The sequence below is a fragment of the Bos indicus genome, chromosome 19, assembly GCF_029378745.1.
Source record: "Bos indicus isolate NIAB-ARS_2022 breed Sahiwal x Tharparkar chromosome 19, NIAB-ARS_B.indTharparkar_mat_pri_1.0, whole genome shotgun sequence".
Classification (NCBI taxonomy): domain Eukaryota; kingdom Metazoa; phylum Chordata; class Mammalia; order Artiodactyla; family Bovidae; genus Bos; species Bos indicus.
Genome location: NC_091778.1, coordinates 48307266 through 48331785, shown reverse-complemented (window position 1 = coordinate 48331785; position 24520 = coordinate 48307266). Strand labels below are relative to the sequence as shown.

General features: G+C 53.9%; 1 protein-coding gene and 1 pseudogene across 2 annotated transcripts in view; both read right to left on the bottom strand.

Annotated features, from left to right (window-relative positions):
- Positions 1-24520, bottom strand: part of MRC2 (mannose receptor C-type 2) — a 59742-nt gene that overhangs the window by 11366 nt on the left and 23856 nt on the right. For both annotated transcript variants that reach the window (XM_070773723.1, XM_070773722.1), the window contains exons 2-13: positions 14648-15049; positions 13766-13939; positions 13396-13560; positions 13107-13220; positions 12500-12646; positions 7985-8173; positions 7714-7868; positions 6194-6301; positions 3440-3555; positions 2722-2870; positions 1674-1891; positions 212-354 (exon numbers count right to left, since the gene is read on the bottom strand). In XM_070773723.1, coding sequence (XP_070629824.1) covers positions 212-354; positions 1674-1891; positions 2722-2870; positions 3440-3555; positions 6194-6301; positions 7714-7868; positions 7985-8173; positions 12500-12646; positions 13107-13220; positions 13396-13560; positions 13766-13939; positions 14648-15049 — 2080 coding nt within the window. The remainder of the gene's footprint in view (positions 1-211; positions 355-1673; positions 1892-2721; positions 2871-3439; positions 3556-6193; positions 6302-7713; positions 7869-7984; positions 8174-12499; positions 12647-13106; positions 13221-13395; positions 13561-13765; positions 13940-14647; positions 15050-24520) is intronic.
- On the bottom strand, positions 9453-12491 carry LOC139177596 (D-aminoacyl-tRNA deacylase 1 pseudogene; annotated as a pseudogene).

Below are 24520 nucleotides of genomic sequence, written 5' to 3'. Positions count from 1 at the left end.
CACATGAGCAACACAGGGTCTCCGACTCCAGCGAGACCAGGGTTACTTAAGTGGGGACAGGGCAGGCCTGGCACTAGCAGCAGACACACAGGTCATTCCAAGCCTCGGGCAAACCTCGCTGGGGTCCCCTTCCCCCTGCCCACTGCCCTGTGTCCAGCAAAACCAAGAGCCCCACACACGTGCACATGGGCCAGCGCCTTAAGCTCAGTACCCGAAGATCTTGTTGAGCATGTTGGCCACAAAGTGCTCCTCTTCGTAGCTGGCCAGGCTCAGCAGCTGGGCCCCCAGCTCCTGGCAGGCCCCCTGGGCCTGGACCCAGGTCTTCTTATCCTGCAGCCGCTCCGAGCTGAACACCTGCAGGGGCAGAGTCCAAGCTGTCCCCCGGCCCACCTCCCCACGGGACACTTGCCCTCCATGACTTGTGTGGAGAGGGGGCTGGGGCTTCAGTGGACAGGGTGTCGAGGCTAGTTAAGACAGCCCTGCTCATCAGAGAGGAAGCCCCTGGGGAGGAAAACTGGCACAGGCACCTCCCAGAGATGGTCCCAGTGACGAGTGGGGCAATCAGGGCTCTTATCCCAGCAGAGCCACAGTTTGCTGTGGGCAAGTCCCTCTGCTCCCTGGATTTCAGTATCTTTCTATAATAAAAGACCCTGGACTACCTCAGTGGCTCCCAAACCCAGCCAGGTTTAAAAACACAGATCACCAGGCCCCACCACAGCCCACTGAATCCCCATCTCTATAGTGACAGCCTGGAAGATTTTTAAATTTTTTTAAACCGAAGTACTTCTGTACTTTGGTTTAAAACATTGATTTACAATGTTATGTTAATTACTGCTGTACAGCAATGTGATTCAATTATAAATATATATATATGTGTGCGGGCTAAATCGCTTGTCATGTCCTATTCTTTGCAACTCTATGGACTGTAGCCCACCAGGCTCCTCTGTCCATGGGATTCTCCAGGCAAGAATACTGGAGTAGGTTGCCATGCCCTCCTCCAGGGGATCTTCCTGACCCAGGGATTGAACTCGAGTCTCATTATGTTTCCTGCAGTGGCAGGCAGGTTCTTTACCACTAGTGTTACCTGGGAAGCCCATAAATATATACAGATTCTTTTTTAATATTCTTTTCCATTATGATTTATCATAGAATATTGAATATAGTTCTGTGCTATACAGTAGGATCTTGTTCTTTACTTATTATATATATAAAAGCTTATATCTGCTAACCCAAACCTCCTACTCCATTTCTCTGCCAACCCCCTTCCCTTGGCAACCACCAGTCTCTTCTCTACATCTGTGATTTTGTTTCTGTGTCATAGAAAGGTTCATCTCTGTCACATTTTAGATTCCACATATAAGGGGTCACATATAAATCACGCTCCCGGGGCAATTCTAAAGAGCTGCCAGCCTGGCCCCATCTGAGCGTCTCTAAAACTGATGGTCTCTGTGGGTTTTTCAATTCCTCAATTGTTTACTGAGCACCTGCTGTGCACCAGGCCTCAGAGGACACTGACAAGAGTTTCAACAGAAAGGACCTAAGGGGAGAAGTTTCTCTAGGGCCCACCTGCTCGGATCATGGCTGGGTCCCACCGGGACCACCCACCCCGCCAGGGATGCTGTCTCTCTGCTCTTGTTTCTCTCCCCCCACCCCGAGGCCCACAGGCTGCCTACCTTATAGCAGTGCCGGAGTTTGGGATCTGAGACCCAGCCCTGCGGACAGGCGCCGGTGAGGCTGGGCGTGGGGTCTGGCCCAGGCAGCTCAGGCGTCACGGGCGTGCCCAGGCTCTGGCGGCAGATGTAGCGAGCCCGGAACGATGTGCAGTTCTTCACCTCCCACAGCCCCATGGCACTGCCTGTGGCCAGGGCCACGCAGCCCCCACGGCTGTACCCTGGAGGAGGGAGGAGGGGACCCACACACTGAGCCCTGCCTCACATCCCCGAGGGGCACCTCCATGGCCCCCGCATGGGGAGCTAGCTTGGCCATCTCTGCAGGGACATGTGCTGTGGGGTTGGGGGTGGCAGGGCTGGAGAGAGCAAGAAGGAAATGGAGGCAGAAGCCTCACTCTGTGTTGGCTCCTGTGAGATCTTAGGCAAGTTGCTTAACCTCTCTGAGCCTGTTTCATCATCTACTCCATCTTTGAAAAGGCTTAAAAAAGATAACAGGGGACTTCCTTAAAAAAGATAACAGTGGATTCGCGGTTAAGAATCTTCCTTCCAAAGGGATATGGGATCGGTCCCTGGTTGGAGAACTAAGATTCCACATGCTGTCGGGAATGTGTACTGCAACCACTGAGCCCGCGAGGAAGACCCAGCACAGCCAAAAAAATAAAAAAATAAAAGATTTATAAAAAAAATTTTTTTTAAGATAATAAATGTGAAATAGCATAATAGGAAGCACTTGTTCTATGCCCACTATTCCAAGGGCTTTACATATATTAACCCATGCAAGCCGCATGTCAGCCCCGTGAGGAAAGAACCATTATCCCCATTGGACAGATGAGGAAACTGAGGCTCAAAGATGGACAGCTAATAAACTGCAAAGTCAGGACCTGAGCCAGGCATTTCAGCTCTGGAGGCCATCCTTCTATCCATATTACCACACTCTATGAATGCTGTCTCCTATGAAGCCCTAGGTCTCGGTCGTGGCAGGGGTGATCCACCATGGCCCTCCCGGCTTCACCAAGGCACCGCTGAGAAGGGGGCTGAGTGAGGGGCTCACCAGGCTGGTCCCGGTTCCAGTGGGTGTACATGACCTCGTCCCCGCTGAGCCAGCGGAAGGAACCGGTGAAGTTGAGGTCCTGCAGGGCCGTCCAGAAGTACTCGCCATCCCAGTTGTAGATGAGGCTGCTGACAAAGGCCTGCTCGAACCTGCGGGAGAGAGGCTGGTCAAGGCAGGCAGCTCAACCCCCACAGCTCCGGGGGCCCCAGGCCAGACGGCCTGCTCAGGGAGCCTGGGTGCTGCAGCCGATCGGAAACTTGCTCAGGGAAGTGGGGACCCCTGGGGAAGCTGCAGCTGACACAGCTGACCCCCGCTGCTGTCTGCATCTCCACGCCTTGCTGAGAGAAAAATCAGACACGAGCCAACTCTTGCCTGGAGAATGCCAAGCACAGAGGAGCCTGGCGGGCTACAGTCCACGGGATGGCAAAGAGTCGGACAAGACTGTGAGACTGACTTTCACTTTTCAAGGCCTCTTTGGGGCATCCAGCCCACATAGAGGCCTGTTTCTGCCCCGGCCCAGGAACTGCCCCATGCTGGGGTCGCCTAATAAACAAGAGTCATTCTTATGATAATATTAGAAAAAGGCCCTGGAGATAGTTGAAGCTCAGAGGGACTCAATGCTCAAGTCCCTCTGGACTTGATGGCAGGTTGCTGGCCCTTCTGGTGGAGGGACCGCATTCGACCAGGACATAGGGGTGGACTGGTCCCCCTCTCATACCTGTTGGTGATGGTGACCAGCTGAGAGCCGTGGTCGGTACACAGGCGCCGGGCCTCACTGTAGGTCACCTGGTCCTCTCCCAGCCAGTAGCAGGAGGGGCTGTGCCACGTCCAACCCTGGCTCAAGAGAGTGGGCAGAAAAGGGGGTGTCTGGGGGAGGGCTTCTTCTCTCTCACTGATAAATCCTGGGGTGGGGATGCCAGCAGTGGCACCACTGAATTTTCTGCAGGCTTGAGCACAGGACTGAGGGGGCTGGTTTGACACCAGAGCCGGCTCTTCCTGTGCTGTCTGCACTGTGCCACGCCACACTGCCCCGCCTACCATCACCCACAGCTGCCAGGTCCAGAGTGGAAGCGTGGCCCAAGGGAGGCAGCCAGTCACCCGGCCTGTGGCCTGGCCAAGAAAGATGAGTGGCCCACTGGACTCCTCTCCCGGGTATTTGAACCAAGAGACGTATTGGGAAAACTGCCAGCTGGCTGGGAAATGAGAGCTGAAAAGCTGGGAGAGCGGCCAGCAAGTGGAGGGGGCTGGTTGATTCTCAGGGGCCTGGAGAAGCTGGAGTAATGGAATGGAGGCAGTGCCCGCCTGAGGGCGGTGGGGGCGGAGAACAAGCCCTCAGTGAGGGGCAGCAAAGTTACAGTAGACTGCCCGTCCTTCACGGCTGGCTCGCAACAGCCCCCCCAACCCACCCCAGGAGACCAGGGAGGCTTTACCCCACCAACCCATGGCCCCTTGGGTCGCCCTGAGGGCCTCTCCGCCCCTGCAGACAAGGACCTGAGGCTCTGAGACATTACATGGCTTGATTTTATACAGACTGTACAGGTGGAGCCCAGGCCTGAACCCACACCACAGAGACTGCATCCATCCCCGCCACAGCCCTGCTCCTCCTAAAATGACCCCAGGTGCCTACCAGGGTCTTCGCCTCCAGCAGGCCTTTGAGGGGGATACCTGGGGCGGGGGCGGGGGCTGGAGCCCGGGAGAGAGGTGAGGTGGGGAGAGTGGGGCAGCCCCCTGGGCAGGAGCCAGTTCAGAACAAGCTGGTGTGTGTATATGTGTGTTTATGTATGTGTAGGTGTATGTGTTTAGTCGTATTTATGCATATGCGCATGTATGTGTATATGAGTATGTGTGTGTACGTGTGTATGTGTCATTGATGTTTAGTCTCTGAGTCATGCCCGACTCTTTGCGAACCTATGGACTGTAGCCCACCAGGCTCCTCTCTCCATGGGATTTTCCAGGCAAGAATACTGGAGTAGGTTGCCATTTCCTAGTCCAGGGGATCTTCCCAACTCAGGGATCAAACCCACATCTCTTGCATTGGCAGGCGGATATTCTTTACCACCGAGCCATCAGGGAAGTGTGTGTGTGTGTGTATTGTGTGTGTGTGGATATGTGTGTTTATGTATGTATGTATATGTATGTATGTATATGTGTGTGTTTGGGGGGCTTCCCTGGTGGCTCGGACAATAAAGAATCTGCCTGCAATGAAGGAGACCTGGGATCAATTCCTAGGTTGGGAAGATTCCCTGGAGAAAGGAATGGCAACCCACTCCAGTATTCTCGCCTGGAGAATTCCATGGACAGAGGAGCCTGGCAGGCTACAGTCCATGGGTCACAAAGTGTTGGACGTGACTGAGTAACTAACACTTTCTCTTCCTTTTCATATAGGTGTGTTTACATGTGTATGTATATGTGTGTATGGGGGGAGAGGCACAGACCCCCATATTCCAGCAGGACTGTGCTAAGACCCCTGGCTCTCCTGGGGTGTTAACCATGGCAGCTCAACAATCCCCCACCCACTCCAGGCCGGCCCTGGCACGGGACAGTTAGTAGTAGCCCCTCTGCTTCACCCAGCCTGGTCAGAGCCCCGGCCAGCCCCTAACCACGCTGGCCCCCACACTCTTCAGCCCGGTCCCGTGTGCTCTCCCTTCCTCCCCACTAGAGCTCATGCCTGCAGGCATTTCCTGCTCTCCCCTAGGGGAGAGTTTGGGGTGCAGGGGGGTGGGTGTGATAAGGCGGCTTGATCCAAAGGAAGATAGAGTGAGGAACCAGACTGGCAGTGAGGGGCCGGCAGGAGGAACGTGGCTTCGGCAGAGGGAGCCGCCAGGGGCCCAGACACCACAAAGTGGCCTTTATGAGCAGCCTGCCCACACGCTCCACACTGCTCACATCCCTGCCTGTCGGGACAGGGAGGGGGGTAGGCGTGGGACTGAAGGAGGGAAACGGGTCAATCCCTCGCCCTCACCCTCACTCACACCCTGTCTCCCCGACTCATTCACAGGGAGGGTGACCAGAGTGGCCTGGTTCCCCCACCCCCACCCCAGGAGAAGGACAAGCAAACACTGTGTCTGTGGCTGGTGTGTGTGCCAGCAAAGATGGGTGGGAAAGCGGGGGCTGGGGGAGAGCGAGGGTACACAGAGGAGACCTAGGTGGTCCCCAGCAGCCTCCACACAGGTGATGACTGGACCAGACTTGGGGGTGGGAGTGGGGGGCCCGCCTACCCCCACCTCCGAGTTCTCTGCAGCTTTCCATGGAGAGGGGACTCAGGGCTGGGGTGGAGTGGGGAGCTCCACTTCCTCCCAACAGCTTTCTACCCCCACCCCACCTCATCCTGTATCACTCCTTCTGGATGGAGCAGTTTGGAGGGCAGGAAAAAGGGAGGATACCACAGGAGGCTGCGGATTCCTCCTGCCCTCCTGCCCCCGGGAGCCCCTCTGGCTGGCCCCATCCGGGGCAGCTCCAGAAGCACCCTCACCTTCCGGCAGCCGTGGTCCTCCTCGGCAGCCCCCTGGCTCAGCTGGCCTGCCTTCTTGCAAATGGACGGCAGGGACTGGTTACAGGGACTGTCGTTCCAGCGACCTTCCTAGGGACACAGGGTGAGGGGCAGTGTCAGTCTCTCTCCCCCAAACCTCCCAAACCTGGCCCTGCCTCTGACTTGCTGTGTGACTCCAAGCAAGAAGCTTGACCTCTCTGTGCTCCATGGTGGAAAATGGGTGGGGGCGTGCAGGATTAGTGCCATAAGCCTCACTAGGCTGATGTGAGCACAGAGTAGCTGTGCAGATGCCTCCAAACTTTGACAAGCACTGTCAAAATAGTGCAAATAGCACTGTCAAAATGAGCAAAAAAGGTGCTCATTTAAATTAGCTCACGTCATAAACACCAAGGACAAGCTGGCTAAGACAGATGAGATTCCCAGTTTGGCAAGGTGTCCAGTCAGTACTCGCAGATCCAGGGCAAGCAGAGACTGTGTGCCCAGACCCTCCCCTCGTTGATGGAGCTGAAGAGGAACTTAGTTCAGCCCCTCCTAACAGCTTTGGTGCTTCTGTGCTGAGTGCATCCAGCCAGCAGTTTTTGCCTGCCTTGAGTGCCATCCGGAGGGCAGAGGTGTCTGTGTGTCTCAGCCCCCAGGAAAATGTGCAGTATTTAGCAGATGCTCAATAAAAGCACGCGTTCTCAATTGTATCCGACTTTTTGTGACCGCATGGACTATAGCCCGCCAGGCTCCTCTGTCCACGGGATTTCTCAGGCAAGGATACTGGAGTAAGTAGCCATTTCCTAAAACAGCATCCTCTAAGCCAGACGCCTCTGGGGTCCCTGGCACTGTTGGCTGTATCTCAAGGCAGAATGTCCTCTCCGTCTCTGAGGTCGGTAGTCTGTCCTACGGTTTTGTCTTTTAAGGAACAGACTTACCTCTGCTTGAAACCCTGTATCAATTCCTTCATCCGCCCACACTGTCTGAACCACAGCCATGGCAGACAGTCACAACGCCACCATTTCTTGAGAGGACAGGACCCTGCCCTGGGGTAGGGCTGGCAGGGAGCAGCCCTGCCTGGGGAGCTTGTCCCCATAATGTGGGTTCTGACGCCACCTGCTGGCGGGGAAGTGCAGCCCGCAGGAGATCAAGATGATCGCCGGGAGACAAACGTCCAAAGGTTTCACTGAACTCCTTTAATCCTCATGAAGACCCTCTGAGGATGGCACCTTTAGAGTTCCACTGACAGCTGGGAAAACTGAGGCTAAGGAAACTCAGCTAAGGAAAACGAGGCACAGAGACATTAAGTAACTTGCCCAAGATGACCCAGCTAGTTGGAAGTGGAGAGGAGAGTCAAACCCTGGCAATCTCTCCACGCGGACGGGAAGGAGACAAATGGGGAGGAGGGATTCCGAGAGGCGAGGGGGTGGGGTCACAAGCAGGAGCCAATAACGGGACACCCCTCAGCTGCGGTGGCACCGGGAGGCGGGGTCTGGGGGCCCTGTGAGGAGAGAGGTTCTTACCGGCCCCCAGATGGTGACACAGTCCTCCAGGCTGTCTCGGAAGTTGTTGGGCTCAAAGGGGTGCCAATGGGTGAAGCTCACGAGGCTCCCGTCGGACCACTCAAAATTCATCTGCAGTTTTAGGTCGTTGAGACCAATCCACAGCTCCTCCACCTCTGGGGGGGTGCGGCAGGGGAGAGGGGACATCAGGAGGTCGGCCTTCTCCACTGGCAGGGGAGGCGAGGACAGTGCCTGAGCCCCCAGGACGGGCGTTGGGGAGGCAGCCCCTCACCCTGCTTGATCTGCTTGGTGATGAACTCCAGCTCCGCCATGCTGTGGATGCTGAGCAAGTCGCCCCCACCCCGCAGACACATCTTCTTGGACTCCTGCCAGCTGCGCTTCTCAGCCTGCAGGCGGTAGCAGTGGCCCTGGAAGGGCTGCCAGCTGGGCTCACACTCCACCTTCACGTTGGCCCACACATCTGCGGAGACCAGAGAGGCCGCTGTTCAGGGGCCGAGACGCCCAGCATGGGCTCAGACCCCCTGGGTGTCAACGCAGACAGGGCCTTGAAGTCCACCTCCTCCCCAAATGTGTCTTAGATCCACTCTTCCCACCAAGCCAGGTCTGAATACTGAAGGATGTTGAAAAGACAAAACCCTCAGGGCAGCTGGAGCCCTGGGAGATGGTGGCAGATTCCACTCAAGATAGGATGGCCCCTCCAGCTGGGGCTCTCAGAGGGAAAGATGGATGGGGACTCAGAACAGAACTGCCCCAGGAACCTCAGTTTCCTCCTCTGTAAAATGGGGCTTCCTGCTGTAAGATTCCAGCTTAGCTCATGTCCACCTCACTTCATAAATGACACAGCCGACACTGTCTCAAAGGACATCTCTGGGGACTTCCCTGGTGGTCTGGTGGCTGAGACTCCATGCTCCCAGTGCAGGGGAGCCTGGGTTCATTCCCTGGTCAGGGAACTAGATCCCACCTGTTGCAACTAAGAGTTTGCATGCCACAGCTAAAGATCCTGTGTGCTGCAACTAAAAAAAAAAAAAAAACCATATGCCACAACAAAGATTGAAGGTCCCACCTGTCACAACTAAGATCCGGCGCAGCCAAATAAATAAATATTAAAAAAAAAAAAGAAGAAGAAAGAAAAGAACACCTATGGAGCAGGCCACATCAGTCCAGGATGAAGCAGGTGGGAAATGCACCCCCCTCCCAAGTCAGCAGCTCATGAAGTCACTGCTGCCCGGCAGGCATCTGCTGGTTGAAATTCTTCCTCTCATTCCCTCCACCACCCCTTTTCCTCTCCCTGAACCCTAGGGCTGAGAAACCGACCGGTCTTAGGCCCCTCCTCACCCCCATCTCCGTGCATTTCAAGTTCACCCTCTAGGGATTGGGGTCCCAGGGCACCTGATGCAAACAAGCTCTCACTTGGGCCTTGGCAAGAGAAAACAGGACTTCATCAAACCACCTACAACATTGGGTTCGGGCAGGATTCTGCCTGGCTGGGCAAGAAAACATGTACCCACTTGAAGCATCATCCCACTGGGATACACTCCACCCTGGGAGATGCTCCAAGGACTGGCCATACTGTCTCTGGCAGACCCGGCAAAGTGGGGAGGGCTGAGAGCCTAAGCGGGCTCCCTCAGTGGCTCAAGACCTGTCAATCATCTCTTGTCAGCAGCTGGGCTAAGACCCGAGGCTGCCACCTGGACAGAAGAGTTTAGTGGGAGGGAGGAAGCTCAGGAAACGTGGATGCTTCAGGGCCCGATGGTGCCTGCCTCTGAAATGACATGCTTCGAGTGATAAGTGCTGGAAGGCAGGACCCACCCAAGAAACTGCTTAGAAAATAACACCCTGGGACTTCCCTGACGGTCCAGTGGTTAAGAGCCTGTGCCTCCACTGCAGGGGGCGCGGATGCCATCCCAGACTGGAAAACTAAGGTCCCACGTGCCATGCAGTGCAGCCAAAAGGAAAAAAGAAAATATGCCTCACACAGAGAGATGTGGGCTGGGATGAAAGAGGAAATCCAAGGCTAGAGACATATTTGCAAGTTCATGAGGCCCCAGGGGAGGGCTCCCCACAGCAGCCATGCTGGGCAGATCCAGGGTACAGAGGACTCGGTGAGGGGCCAGGCCCAAAGGGGACCATGTGGGCAAGGCCTGCCCACACCAGCCCTGTGACCCTCCTTTCTTTGCCTGCCCCAGGCTCCCCCGTGTCCACCCCCAGGGGGAGGTGAGGTGCCCTTGATGTTGGCACCAATGTTTTAAACCTTTGCTCCTGATCCCCTAGGGGATGAGGGGAAAGAACAGTGGCCAATGGCCCCAAATCAACCTTTGGCAACACTTTAATGGTCAGAAGCAAAAGTCTGCTCTGTAAGTTCTCCACTTTCTGAGTTTTGTGAATTTTTGTTTTGTCTTGCTGTATTTCTTTATATAAATCCCCTCTTCACCCCATGGGGACTGGACTCCTGCAGGAGCCACTCCAGCCCATGGAGATGCTCCTCTGAGCCAGGCCAGGTCTCCAGCCTTTCAGCAACCCTGCAGGGGATATGAGTTTACCTACCCTCAATCGGCACCTCTGAGACTAAGCTGCTGGATGAAGGCCACACCCCAACTCAGCGCCCTGCCCCTAAAGCTACCTCGGTGAATCACAAATGTGAGCAAGACACTCCCTGCCTTAAAAGCCTGCAAAGGCTCCCACAGCCTACCTGGCCCCACCTGAATTTCATCGGGAAGCCAAAATCCTTTAGGGACTGGCTGCAACCTGCCCTTCTGAACTGTTCATGTCCCCGTGCCCTCTAAGCCAGTACTTCTCAAACTCCACACCAGTCACTAAGATCTTGTGAAATGCAGGTTCTAGTTCAAGTAATTGGGGGGAGGAGGGGCGAGGCACCTGAGAGTCTGCATTTCTAATAAGCACTTACAACATCACTTGGGAAGGTGCTGTTGGTCCAGGGACCACACTTTTTTTTACGTTCTCACATAATATATTATTATGGACGACTGTTCTGGAAAAACATGGACAGCGTGAATGCATTTGGGACCCATCACAGACACTTAGAAATACACCATAGTGTAAAAGGAGGATTCGATGACAAGTGATGTTGGGTCAGCCTGTTCCAAAAGCAAGCAGAGAATCAGGGGAACCACCACGGCTCCCCGAGGGAACCCTTGGGTGTGTCCCTTGCTGCCCTTTGGGTGGGGTGCCTTGTCCACGCTGGCAGCACCCATCTCCTCTGTTAAACCACAGCAGCAGCAGAAAACGGTAGCACTCCTTTGGTGGTTTTTTGTTTTTGTAGGTTCCCAGTTTTTTATTTCCATCTTCCTTTTCAGGATTCGGTTCCAAATTCTTAAAGTAGTGTAGGTGTCTAGCATCTTTCATGAATTTTTCAGGATCCAGTTCTGCTCAATGATAATGCACTGCGCCTGGCCCACCTACGGGCTCCCGCTCAGAGGACATGTCCCCCTCTGCCCCGCTGCCGGCTTTGTGGTCTTCCTTGCGGGGAGCACTTCTCTTCTTGCTTGATCCGGAAGGCCCTTTGGCTCTGGCTTTTTCTGTCCTCTGTTGTTGCTTTTCAAGCTTTGACAGGTGTTCTGGATCAGAGGCAACAGCACCAGGGGCCGGAGATTCCAGTTCCATGGTCACAGGCCCGTCGTTCTGAATGTGGACTTCCAGGCAGGCGCTGAACTTGCCACCTTTGATGAGCTCTGGCCTCTCCGCCTTGTACAGCGGCTCCAGGAAGCCCTTGTAAAAGGCCTCAGCCTGCCCTGTGGGCATGGCCAGGTGGAAGTCGGGCTTGTTGCCCTTGAGGACGCACTGCAGAGAGGACTGGCACAGCACATCCTATTGCTTGTACATCATGCTCTTCGACCAGTGCTTCCCTCTCTCATCCTCAAACACACACAGGTTTAAGATCTTCTGGACCACGTGCTCCAGTTCCAGGGAAATACCCAGCAACACGCCGATGACCCATCTGATGGCGCCTATCTGCTCTCCTCCAACTGTGATGCTGGCCTGGGTGATGCGCAGCACCATGGCCTTCATAGTGGCAGCTGGGACAGGGACCACGCTTTTTTTTTTTTTAATATTTATTTATTTATGGCTGTGTTGGGTCTCAGTTGCAGCATTCTGGCTTCTGTCTAGCTGTGGATGTAACACACTAGCTGCTCTGCAGCATATGGGATCTTAGTTCCCAGACCAGGGATTGAACCCACATCCCCTGAATTGGATTCTTAACCACTGGACCACCAGGGACATCCTGGGACCACACTTTTAAGTAGTGGCTATCTGTACTCTAACCTTCAGGGTGCAATCCTCGCCGACCTGAGAGCTGCTGTGACCTTCCAGGCCTCCATGCCTTTGCACCTGCCCTTCCCTCTGCCAGTCATGCCCTTTCCCCAAACCTCTTTATGGCTTTTTAAACTTATACTTCACTTGAAAGGCCCAAATGCAATGTCACTTCCTGGAAACCCTCCTTAGCTCTCAGGAGCTTGATCAATTTCCTCTCAAAGCTCTCTAATATATATTCTATTTTTTACAACAACTCGGGATATTCCGTTTGTGGGTTGACATGTCCATCACCTGCGGCAGACTGCGACAACCAGGAGGACAGGATGGGTCGTGAAGCATTTAATACAGTTCCCAACAAATGTCCCAGAATGAATGAATAGCACATTTCAATTTGTTCAGATTTCAGCAGAACCATTTAAGAAGAGGGAGGATCCGAGCCCCCTGTGCTGTGAGGGTGGGTGGGCAGTGGCTGTGGCCTGAGGAGCCCCCCACCACCCACGTCCACTCCACTCACCGGGAGGCGGGGGCTCGGCGGCCGTGGCGTTGGGTTTCTTCTTGCAGACGTAGGGCAGCGCGATGCTGCAGTCGCGGTTCTGCCAGCCACCGGACGACTCCGTGCGGATCACCCCGCAGTTCTCCTCACTCGGGTTGTCCGGCTGATCTGTGGGGAGCGCAGGGCGCCAGCGCCCCAGGGGAGAGGAACTCACCCCCTGGCCCGGGAGCCCTCCCCTGAGCCTCACGCTTCCCTGGAAGCCTGAGCCCGCTCAGATGCCCAGCGCTGTGCTTCGGCTCTCTTGCCTCCTCCCCGGGGCTCACGTGGTCCACGACCTTCTGCCTGGGCCAACCATGCCCACCCTCCCTGGCCAGGCCTGCTGAGGGCCCCAGTGCCCGTAGCTGAAGGGTTGCATGGGGATGAAATCCAGTCCACCTTCTAGGCCAAGTGCCGCCAGGAAAGGGCATCATTCCTAATTCAGACAACGTGCTGCACGGACCACTGGCACCCAATCTGGAGTGGGTGGAAATCTGCTGGTCTAGAGTAGGGTACCAGGGAAGGAGTACCTAGGAGACCAAGTGCCTGTGGGATCCCCAGGCCACCCTGCACCCCAAACCCGGCGCCTCACCACTCTCCCAGTTGAGGTACTTGAGAGGCGAGTTGTCTGACCACTGCCAGCCTCCACTGGTGTCCAGGTCGTTAAGGCCAATCCACAGTGTGGAGCTGTAGCCAGTGAGGAGCCCTGACCACAAGAGGGCGACAGTGAGGTGGGGGGGGTCATCCTAACCCCAGTCCTCCACTCGCTGCCCCACCAACTGCATCCTGCCCTCCAGCAGCAGCAGAAAGGGCTCAGGGCCACCCTTCAAGGTGGGGACAGGTCTTGGGGTCCTGCCCACTGCCCCCTGCCCCCGCCTCACCATTGATGTAGGTCTGCTCGTGGATCTCCGTGATGCTCAGCAGGTCTGCCCCCTGCTGCTCGCAGCTGGCCCAGGCCTCCCTCCAGGACAGCGTGGACTGGAAGTTGAACTGATAGCAGCTGTCGGTCAGCTGGTCCTTGTCCCAGAAGGTCTCGCAGTCGTTACCTGCCACCATGACAGCCAGGTGTGGGTCCCGCCCCAGCCCGCTCTGCGGGGTCCAAGGGGAGGTCCCTCAAGGAATATGCAGAGACCCTATGGAGGTGGGGGGTGGGGGCACTTCTCGCTCGAGTCTGGAAAGTTCCACCGCCCACACCTGCTGCACTCCCCACCCCAGGGCCGACCTCCTGCCACCCCACCCACTGGCCCTCACCCTTGATGGGGCAGAAGCCCCAGCGCTCGTCCTTGCCGTAGTCCTGGGTGGTGGCGCACCACAGGTGCCCATCCTCGCGGCCAGTGCTGGTGCAGCCATGGAACCACTGGTTGTCATATTTGAAGGGGATGGTGCACGGCTTCCCGTGGGAGTTGCCCTGGATGGTGTAGACCTCTGCAGGAGAGGGGAGCCAGGCCCTTGGCATCTGGACCCCAGAGGCTGCCCAGCCCGCTCATCCCTCAGGGAAAATCCCCTACGGCCTCGGGAGCCGGGGTGGGCAGGGGTCAGCAGAGAGAGGGAGGGGGCAGCGATGCCAGACAGTGGCCGGAAGGCTGCCTCTGCCCTTGGGTCAGCCCAGGAGCCTGGGAGAGGTCCCGCTGCTCATCCCATCGGGCTGGGAAAGGGGGTCCCCTAGGGCCCCTAACACCTGTCCAAAATTCAGCTGCCTCACATGCCAAGTTCCATCTGGGCACTCTAGGAGGTATCCTGGGAAAGGGCCTCCAGGATGGAGCTGCCCACCAGGAAAGGCTTCTCACAGGGTGACTCCAGTCCCCATTCACCCGTGCAAAAGGGGGATGGAGACACCTGTGGACGGTGACCCTGGGGTCCCCTTGAAGAGTGGGCCTGGGAGAAAAGGGGTTTCTCTTTCAGTTGTACGTTATACACTTTTGAACTGACTGAGGTCTTTACAAGAGTGTATCAGGTTTTGTAAGTTTTTTAAGGCAAATAAATGCTCTGAAGTTCATTTTCTCCATGATCCCCAAATGCTTCCCATGACGATGAAAGAGCTGACTGCCAGAGGCCTGTGGAGGCCAAGGTTTTGTCTCCCCCGCATCTGTCCCTCGTGGCTCCAGGCCCCTGACACCAGGGGTAGCCTCTCACCATAGTAGGGCCGCGCACACAGGTCCTCATCGCTGCCATAGATGCGCCACTGGCCGCTGCGGGTCTGGTCACCGCGCTCAGGGCTGCCAGCCTTGGATGTGTTGCTGACACGGCCCCCCAGGAGCAGGGACAGCTGGTCGCCCAGGGTGCGACAGTTCCAGCGAAGACTCAGTGCCTCACGGTCACACTCATACATGCCCAGGGAGGCGGTGGTGTTGGTGCCCGGCCAGCCTGTGCCCAAGCACTGCATGGTGCCCAGGTTGAAGAGCCGGTTTCGGGAGACCCACTTCCAGCGCTGGGCAGGAAGGCTGGCATTGCAGGCTGGAGAGACTCGGACTTGCCCACCCTGGGCCTCCAGGCAGCCCTGCAGTCCATGGCTGAAGATGACGAAGACGTTGGGCTCTGGAAGGAAAGCAGGACACGAGGCCATCACAGGGGTCTCCTGGCTGCTGCCGACGGCCAGGCTGCCTGCAGACACTGACGCTGGTAGTGGGCTGTGGGCCTTCTTCCTATGATAAATCACTCCATCCTCACGACTGGCCCTGTGCATGGGGTGGTGAGAGGCACGGCTGGCCCCCTGTGCCCAGTCAAGGCAGAGCCCACATGGCCAGCCTCTGCCCTGGTCCCACAGCACCTGGAGGAGGACTCAGCCTTCCGTCCTGTCTCCCCCAAAGCAAACCAAACTCCACAGGGCAAGTTGGGGGCTGTTTCCTTTTATGAAGATCTCAGGAGGAGGGGGAAGGTGTTTACATCAGACACCGCACTGCGACCTTTATCAAAACCTCTGTTACATGGCATTGTTTTTCCACCAGAGTTCTCCAGCCTGAAATTGCTTTGTCTCACTCTTCCCCGCTGCTCCTCACCTTCACTGGCTCCATCTTTTCCTCTCATTTAGAATCTTCCCAAACCACTCGCCAGGCCACCCCCAGCAAACCCAACCATTCACATCCCATAACCATCTCACTCCTGAGATTTTAGACAGCACTTAGCTCTCTGCCTTCCCCAGTCTCGCATCTTCTCACCCATCACCTCGCTAAGCAGACACTCTATGGAAGACACTGAAATCCAACCTGCCCCCTGCCAAACACTGATGAAGAAATCAAGACTTAAATTTATAGGAGGTAGATCAGTGGTTCCCTGGGGCTAGGCTGGGTAATGGGAATGGGGAGTGGCTAAGAAAAAGCACAGGGTCTCTTTAGGGGGAATGAAAATGTTCTAAAATCAAACTGGCATGGGACTTCCCTGGTGGTCCAGCGGCCTAGACTCTGCGCTCCCAGTGCAGGGGGCCCAGGTTTGATCCCTGGTCAAGGGAACTAGATCCCGCAGGCTGCAACTAAGAGTTCGCATGCCACAGCACAGACTGAAGATCCCTCTTGCTCAACTAAGACCCAGTGCAGACAAATAAATAAACCCAATCATTTAAAAAATAAAATTAGATTGTCATGATAGCTGCACAATTCTGTGAACATACTAAGACCCAGTTAAATGCATATTTTAAATGCGTGAGTTTTATGATATGTGAATTATATCTCAAAGCTTTTATTATATCTCTAAGGTTTTGAGAGAGAGAAAGGAAGAAGCAGACATGCATTTGAGCCACAAAGCGACCCAGTCGTGGTATCACACAGCCAGGAAGCAAACCCAGGTCTCTGTGACCCCACGTTTTGTGCCCTAGCTGCCACTGAGTACAACACCACACACACAGCACCTCCCAGGCTCCAAAGCACTTCTGCATCCACTAGCCACCGGCTCTGCAGGACAATTTTCACGCCTCAAAAGCATGAGTCTGACTGCCAGGGTTCAGATCCCAGCTATGCCATTTAATGCGTGAGTTGGGTGCACTGTTCAGCTTCCTCTTCATGAAACTATTGTAAAGGTTAAATGAGATAATACATGTCAAGTGTTGGAACAGGATCCAGCACATAATAAGAGCACCATAAATGTTCCTGATGATTCCATACTATAGCCAAAGAATTTGACTATGGGTAGTGTAACAGTTTGACCAGAGTCTTGAGACTGAAATCTGGCCCCCCATCTTCTGAATCCAAACCCCAAGACGTTTCTGCTCCATCATGCAGGCCTGATCCTCCCTCTGTAAGTCATTCATCATGGCCACGCAGCATGATCTTTTAAAGATAAATAAGTCCTAAAAAAAATTTTTTTTTAAAATAATATTGGAGTGTTCTGTGCTCGCAATGCAGGGGGCCCATGTTCAATCTCTGGTCAGGGAACTAGATGCCACATGCTGCAACTATGCCCTGGAGCAGTCAAATAAATATTTTCAAAAATAATAATAATAATATCAGTGTGTTGAAAGTCATAAAGAAAACAGTGGTAAGTTCAGTAACATGATTTTTTTCATGGCACAAAAAATGCCATAAAAACAATCAGAATTCAAGTGACAAAAATACATGTAACTTACTAGAGGCAAATAGTTTATTCCCTAAAATGAAAACAGCTTCTACAAAAAAAATATATAATAAATTAGGAGTAAAATGGCACCAATATAGTAGAAAATGAGTAAAAGACATGTATACACAGCTAAAGCAAACGAAATGTAATTGGCGGTTAAATATTTGAAATGACAGCTTCTCTTATAGCAAAAGAAAAAGCAACATGTCATGTTAGTCTCTCTCCCGCCTTCAAAGGTGATTCATCATTCTATAAATGAAATTCAAACTCCTTGCTATGAGCCATCAGATCCCACATATTCTGGTCCTGCCGATCAGTCTAATCTCAGATCAAACTGCTCCCCCTTGTTCAAGTCACAGGGACCTCCTTGCCCTTCCTTGAACAGGCCTAACTCTTTCCTGCCTCAGGGCCTTTGCACTGTCTCCTCTGCCTGGCATTTTGCATTTCAGAAAAAAAAAAGTCACATCTTGGGGACTTCCCTGGTGGTCCACTGGTTAAGACTCTGCATTCCCCATGCAGCAGGCATGGCTTCAATCTCTGGTCAGGGAACTAAGATCCCACATGCTCCTGCATGCCACACAGTGCACCAAAAAATAAAAAATGCAGGTGCCCAGGTACCACTCCAGAGACTGATTTAATTGGCCTGAGATTGGTATTAAAAAAGGCACATCTTTAGAGAGGCCCTCTCCGATTTCCATATCTAAAGTAGTCAGAGTTACTCTCTAGCATAATTATCTCCCCATCATTTATTGTTATCTGACATTTTTCCAACATCTGGGCTATCTGTGAGTCTGGGTCTGCTGACTATTTTTTCTGTTGATTATTCCTGCTGTTTGCATGTATAGTAACTTTTATTACATACTGGACATAGTGGATAATGTTACCAGGAGCATGTTTCTTTTTTATTATTATTATTGCATATTGGACTTGTGGATGACACGTTATAGGGCGTCTGGACGCATTATCTTCCTTAAAAGAATGTGGAGTTTTGTTGTGGCAGGCAGTTAAATTAGTGGTAGATCATCCTGATTCTGCAGGGGCTTAGGTTTGCTAGGGTGGGGCTGTTCCGGTTTTTAGTTTAGTCTTAAGGTGTGGCCCTTAACCTTGGGTTTAATCATAAGGTGAGGCCCTTCTATCATTTCAAAAGAAAACCTTAGGCAATTACCAAGCTCCTCGAACTCAGTGGAACTTGAACTCCAAACTCTTGTTTTCTCAGCATTAGGCAGCAACTGAAATCTCTTCTTCCCCACTGCTGTTTCTCGCTGGGTTCCCTAAAGCGTCACTCTGCCTATGCAGTTTCGAGCTGCCAAGTATCTGAGGAGAATTTGAATGAGGACATCTCTTGCCTTTCTAGGATTTTCCCTCTTGATTTTTAGCTTTTCTGGAAGCCCCACACTCTGACCAGTAAAGCTGTCCCATTCTGTTGCAGCTCCTCAAACTGGATAGTGTTCTCAGGAGGAAAGTGGAAAGTGTTAGTTACTTAGTCATTTCCAACTCTTTGTGACTCCATGGACTGTAGCCCACCAGGCTCCTCTCTCCATGGAATTCTCCAGGCAAGAATACTGGAGCGGGCCCCCATTCTCTTCTCCAGGGGATCTTACACACCCAGGGACTGAACCCTGGTCTTCTGCATTGCAGGCAAATTCCTTACCGTCTGAGCCACCAGGGAAGCCAAAAAGCTGCTTAAATGAACCACTCACTTCATCTTTTCTCTCAAGGACTGTTTCCTCCTTGGCTCTGCCTGGTTTTGACTGCTCGTGAACCACTGTATTTTATGTTTTATCATTAACCGATAAGGGCTTTTAGCCAGAGAACCAGACTGATAAAAGCTAACCTTCCATTTCCAGAACCAGAGCTCATGAACTAACATGGTTTTGTTTACTTTCTGTCTCCCCTCTTGTTCAGAAATTTCCAAGACTTCCTCTTCACACTGTATCCTCAGTACCTGTAACTCCACTCAACAGATGGTACTGCTTAATAAAATAACAAATGAACAAATGAAGAATGAATGAATGGATTCCATGCCTAGATAACAATCCAGAGAAGGCAATGGCACCCCACTCCAGTACTCTTGCCTGGAAAATCCCATGGACGGAGAAGCCTGGTGGGCTGCTGTCTATGGGGTCGCACAGAGTCATACATGACTGAAGCGACCTAGCAGCAGCAGCAGATAACAATCACAACCAACCTAACTTTCTGCTCCTCGTCCCAGCTGCCAAATCAATTTCACTAAAACAGAGCACCACAGCTCCTGTCACTGCATGCTGAAACTCCACAGTGGGCAGCTTCCCTGGTGGTCTAGTGGCTAAAACTCCACGTTCCCATTGCAAGGGGCCCAGGTTTGATCCCTGGTCAGGGAACTAGACCCCACATGCTGTAACTAAGAGTTCTCATGCTGTAACGAAGATCAAAGATCCTGCGAGATGCAACTAAGACCTGGTGCAGCCAAATAAATAAATAATAAAACATTTTTTAAAAAGATTTGTTAGAATTAAGAAATAAAGGAACTCCAAAGTGGGAAGGCTGGTGGGGAGGGACACTGGTCACTCTATTCTTTGATGACACCGGGATGGGGTCCTCTTTAGACAAGACACAGGTGACTTCCTGAGGGGCCAACAAGCATGACCACCACAGCAAAGACGTCCCTGTTGCCCCCCGCCCTAACCTGCTCCTTCCCTTCCAGCTCCTCTCCAGGAACCACAAACTGGCCCAGGACTCCATCCAGGCCTGCCCGAGCGTTTGACTGAATTGGGCATTTGTTTCTCAGAAACTCCACTCCAGCGAGGACCATCAGCAACAGAAAGTAACCCTCGGCAGGGGGAGGGAAAGGGTCCGGGGCTGGAAAAGGGAGAAAGTAGTACTTGCTTTCGTAGGTGACCTTAGAGACGGGGCTGGACACACAGCCCAAAACATCACAGGAGCCTATAGCAGCCTGGGGACCAGTGTCTTCCCTTCCTCCCCAGCCAGAAAACCCAGGCACGGTACATCAACTTCGCAGGCGTGCAGTGGTAACAAGGGCAAGTGAAGGCTCCAAAAGAGGCCCACGTGGTCAGGAGACACCACCTTCCCAGCACTGGATGAGGAAACTGAGGCCCAGAGGGGGAGAGAGCAGGACGCCCAAGCACAGCACCTGTCAAGGCCTCAGCGTCCTCCTTTGTCACCCGGTTCCCTGCTGCAAGTCCCTCCTCCCTCTGCCGTCCAAGGTCCTGGGTTCAATGACCCATCTCTCTCTGCATATATCCCAGGCAATGCCAGGAACACGAGGAGACACACCGTACTGTCCCAGCTAGAGACAGTGGGTCTGGACACAGCAGGAGACAAGGGCAAACAAGCCCTTCAAGTCCAGGTGTCTGGGAGCAGCAGAGGGAGCTGGGCCTTCGGACTCTGAAGTCACTGAGGATCTGGAGGAGACAGAAGGTGAGGGATGCGGGTCACAGAACTGCCTTGGCAGCAAATGAGAAAAGGAAAAGGAATTTGGGAGCAGCAGGGAGGCCGAGGGGAATTCTCAGCAGTGGAACCCTGGGGCTTTGCTAAGGAGGGGGCTGGGGGCCTCTGGGGAGAGCATTTTCCACCCAGAGTTGAGGGGTGGGTCTGGGTCCCCCCAGAAAGAAACCTGTTTCTCCAGGGGTCAATGGAAGCAGAGATGAGGCCCAGGCTTGGCCAAGTTAAAGATGCTCAAGGGATGGGAAGGAAACCAGGCATTTTGGAAACTGACTCTGTACCGTCATTCGAGCTCTGCTCTCTGCAGGCACACGGGAGGTGGCAGGAGGAGCTCAAAGCGAAGACCTGATGCCCCTCATCATGAGAAGGCTCTCCCACCCAAGAAGGTCCCCTCCACCCTTACCCAGCCCTCTAGCCCTGCTCCACTCACCTGGGAGCCTCGGGTGGCTGTGCAGGGAGTGGAAGTGGCCCTCACTGGGACCTTGTAGGGTCCTCAGTGAGGACAAGGATGACCCCCCGTATCTGGATGGTCACACCAACACCACCACACCAGGCACCCAGGTGTGGGTCACAGTGCACTTGTTCAGGGAGTGAACAAATGAATGAAGCCAGGCAGGTAACCATGCATTGACGGCCATCTGTACATCATGCATTTATTTGTTCAACAAGTATTCCCTGAGAATCTCACGGGTGCCGGGCAGGGTGCCAGGCACTGAGGGTCCAGGACTGAGTCACACAGATACAACCCAGCCTCTGTCGCCATATGGGCTGGTAGGGGCCAGGCTCTGTGTGGAAGATATGGAGAGGGTAACAGAATCCCTGACTTCGTGGAGCCACCCACAGTCTCTGGTCTTTGTTTTGTCTGCCCAGCAAACTTCCCGTCCTCTTCCCCTTCTTATTTATAAAGAATTTTCCTGTATCTCTGGCTGAGTGGGCACCAGGCTCATTGTGCTGTGCTATGCTAAGTCGCTTCAGTCGTGTCCGACTCTTTGTGACCTCATGGACTGTAGTCTGCTGGGCTCCCCTGTCCATGGGGATTTTCCAAGGCAAAAATACTGGAGTGAGTTGCCATGACCTCCTTTAGGGGATCTTCCTGACCCAGAGATTGAACCCAAGTTTCTTGCATAGCAGGAGGATTCTTTACTGTCTGAACCATCAGGGAAGCCTAAGAATACTGGAGTGGGCAGCCTATCCCTTCTCCAGGGGATCTTCCTGACCCGGGAGTCAAACCGGGGTCTCCTGCGTTGCAGGCGGATTCTTTACCAGCTGATTTACCAGGGAAGCCCATGAGGCTCACTACTGGCCAATAATCATGTCCATTCCCAGGCCACAGTGACTGGCACTTAAACAGGGCCAACCAGAGCCCCTCTCGGAACACTGAAGTCCCCTCTCTAAACTGGGGCTGCCACGTTTCCTACCACGAGGAAAAGAGCTTTCTGCTGTAGGCAAGGAAGGGATACTATGGGAAGAGATACAAAGCTGAGAGATGGAAGGAGGGGGAGCGAGTGCTCAGGGTGCAGAATGTCCAGCCCGTCCCTGAGTTCTTACAGCTCTTCCTCTGTTCCATGCATCATTCAGGATCATTTGCAGCTACATTTCTCTCTCTTTTCTTTTTTCGCTGAGCTGGTTTGCATCAGGATTTTGTCCTTGTAACCAAAGAATTCTGATAAACACACAGCCCTAGGTCCTGGAGACAGAGCCTTTCTCCCAGTCTGGAACACCAGTCCATGCTCCTGACTTCCCTGGAGGCCTGGTGCCTGGGTCCCCTCTGATCGTCCGACCAGTGATGGGTTGTTTGGGCCGGTGGCTGCATGGGCCACGTCACAGGAGGTGCTTGGAGGCTGGACCCACCCCATCCTCCTGACCACCTTTCTGGCTGCTCCTCCAGAGGTTTTCTCATTTGTGACAATGACAAGTTTTTGTGAAGCACTGAACAAGGTACTACAGGGAAATTAAGGATATGGTTTCTGCCCTCAAGATGTTTACAGTGAACCTGGAAAGGCAGAACTCACAAACCTAGTCATGAAAAAGTTACAGGCAATATAACAACGTGTGCAAAACCATCAGGTCTAATTCATACTGCATGGTTTGGGTGGTTCTTGTTGTTCGGTTGCTAAGTCGTGTTTGACTCTCTGCAACCCCATGACTACAGCAGGCCAATCTTCCCTGTCCTTCACTATCTCCCGGAGTTCAAACTCTTGTCCATTGAGTTAGTGATGCCATCCAACCATCTCATCCTCTGTTATCCCCTTCTCCTCCTGCCTTCAATCCTTCCCAGCATCAGGGTCTTTTCCAATGAGTCAGCTCTTCGCATTAGCTGGCCAAAGTATTGGAGCTTCAGGATAAGTCCTTCCAATGAATATCCACGGTTGATTTCCTTTAGGATTGACTGGTTTGATCTCCATGCTGTCCAGGGGACACTCAAGAGTCTTCTCCAGCACCACAGTTCAAAAGCATCAATTAAAGTGGATAGAAATGATTTTCCAGGTAACTGATGGAATCTTTCTGGTGTGGAGTCTCTGCTTCTCAGACATCCAGGGCATCACCCTGGAAGTTTACTCCTGTGCTCAGAGGTAACTGGGTTTCAAAGCTACTTGCCCTACACTGAGTAACTCCATCTCCTCCCTCCTGGGTGAGGGTCACCGTGGCCTCCTTTCCTTTCCCGTCTGCTGCAAAGTTTACACAATGGGCTGGTCCTGAGGCCAAGCACAGAGGCTCACACTGTCTCTCTCTCAGGAGCTAGCCTCCCAGCTGTCCCGACAGCCTCCGGGACTCAGCCCAGCAGTGGAGGCAGCCAGAGGTCTGACCTCGGATAAGACGGCTGCTCCCCATTACAAGCTGAAGACATCATGCTGAAGGAAGCGGAGGGGAAGTTCATTCTAGCACAAGGCCTGGCACGCAGCAGGCTCTCCAGAAATATCTATTGAATGAGAGGTTATGTCAAACAAAACCCTGAATGGCACAAGCAGAGACAAGGACACGGAGAAGGTTCCAAGTTGGGGCATGGAGGAGTAAAGACTGGGGACCCAGCGACCAGCCTGGCTCAGCTCCTAGAGAGCTGGGGACCAGGGACCAGGCAGCGGGCCGGGGGAAGCTGACCAGATTTGGTTCCAGAGGACACAGCAGGGGGCGCTTCCAGCCACTGAGCCTCACCCCTCTCTCGCCCGTCGGCACCCCTTTCTCCCCCATCGGCACCCCTCCCCAGGCCACGCAAAGGCCAGGGGTCATCCCAGGGAGAGCCAGGGGCCGCCCGCCCGCAGGGCCGCCCGCCAGAAGGAGCAGCTGGTTTCAATGAGCCGCTGGGCCCTGAGGCCAGGCCTGGAAATGTCTGAATCAGCACAAGCTGCCCGCCCCGCCCTGCTGAGGGGCTAGCCCTGAGGACCCCAGCACCCCACCCTGCACCACCCTCTACTAGAGGCCATGTCCATGTCCCGGCTCACACACTGGACCTGAGGGTGGCGGGAGGCAATGCATTCCTTCCATGGAGAGCAGGAGAGTCATGTGACTTTGAGGCCCACTACCCGGCCCAACAGTGCAACAGCCCCACCCAAATCCTGGGATTAGTGTGGACTTCTCCCCGCGGACCATCTACCCTCCAGGCTTTTCACACTCTCTGTCCTCCCGCCCAGCTCCTCCACTCCAGCCAGGCCAAAGTGCTGGCCTTCCACTGCTACAGAGCCTGTGACAAAGCTAAACACATACAGCAGCACTCCCACCACCCCAGGCTCTGCTGACACGCGCACATGTGTTTGTGTGTGAGTGTGCATGAGCGCAGTGTCATGCAATGTCTCTCAGTTCCCCCACCCAAGGGGGAACTAGCATTCATTTCTAGACACACTCTTCTCTTCCCTTAAAATGTCTGTGTTCCACAATGTGATACACTGCTTTGCATGTGCGCTAGGTCACTTCAGTTGTGTCCAACTCTCTGCCACCCCATGGACTGTAGTCCACCAAGCTCCTCTGTCCGTGGGATTCTCCAGGCAAGAATACTGCAGTGGGTTGCCATTTCCTCCTCCAGGG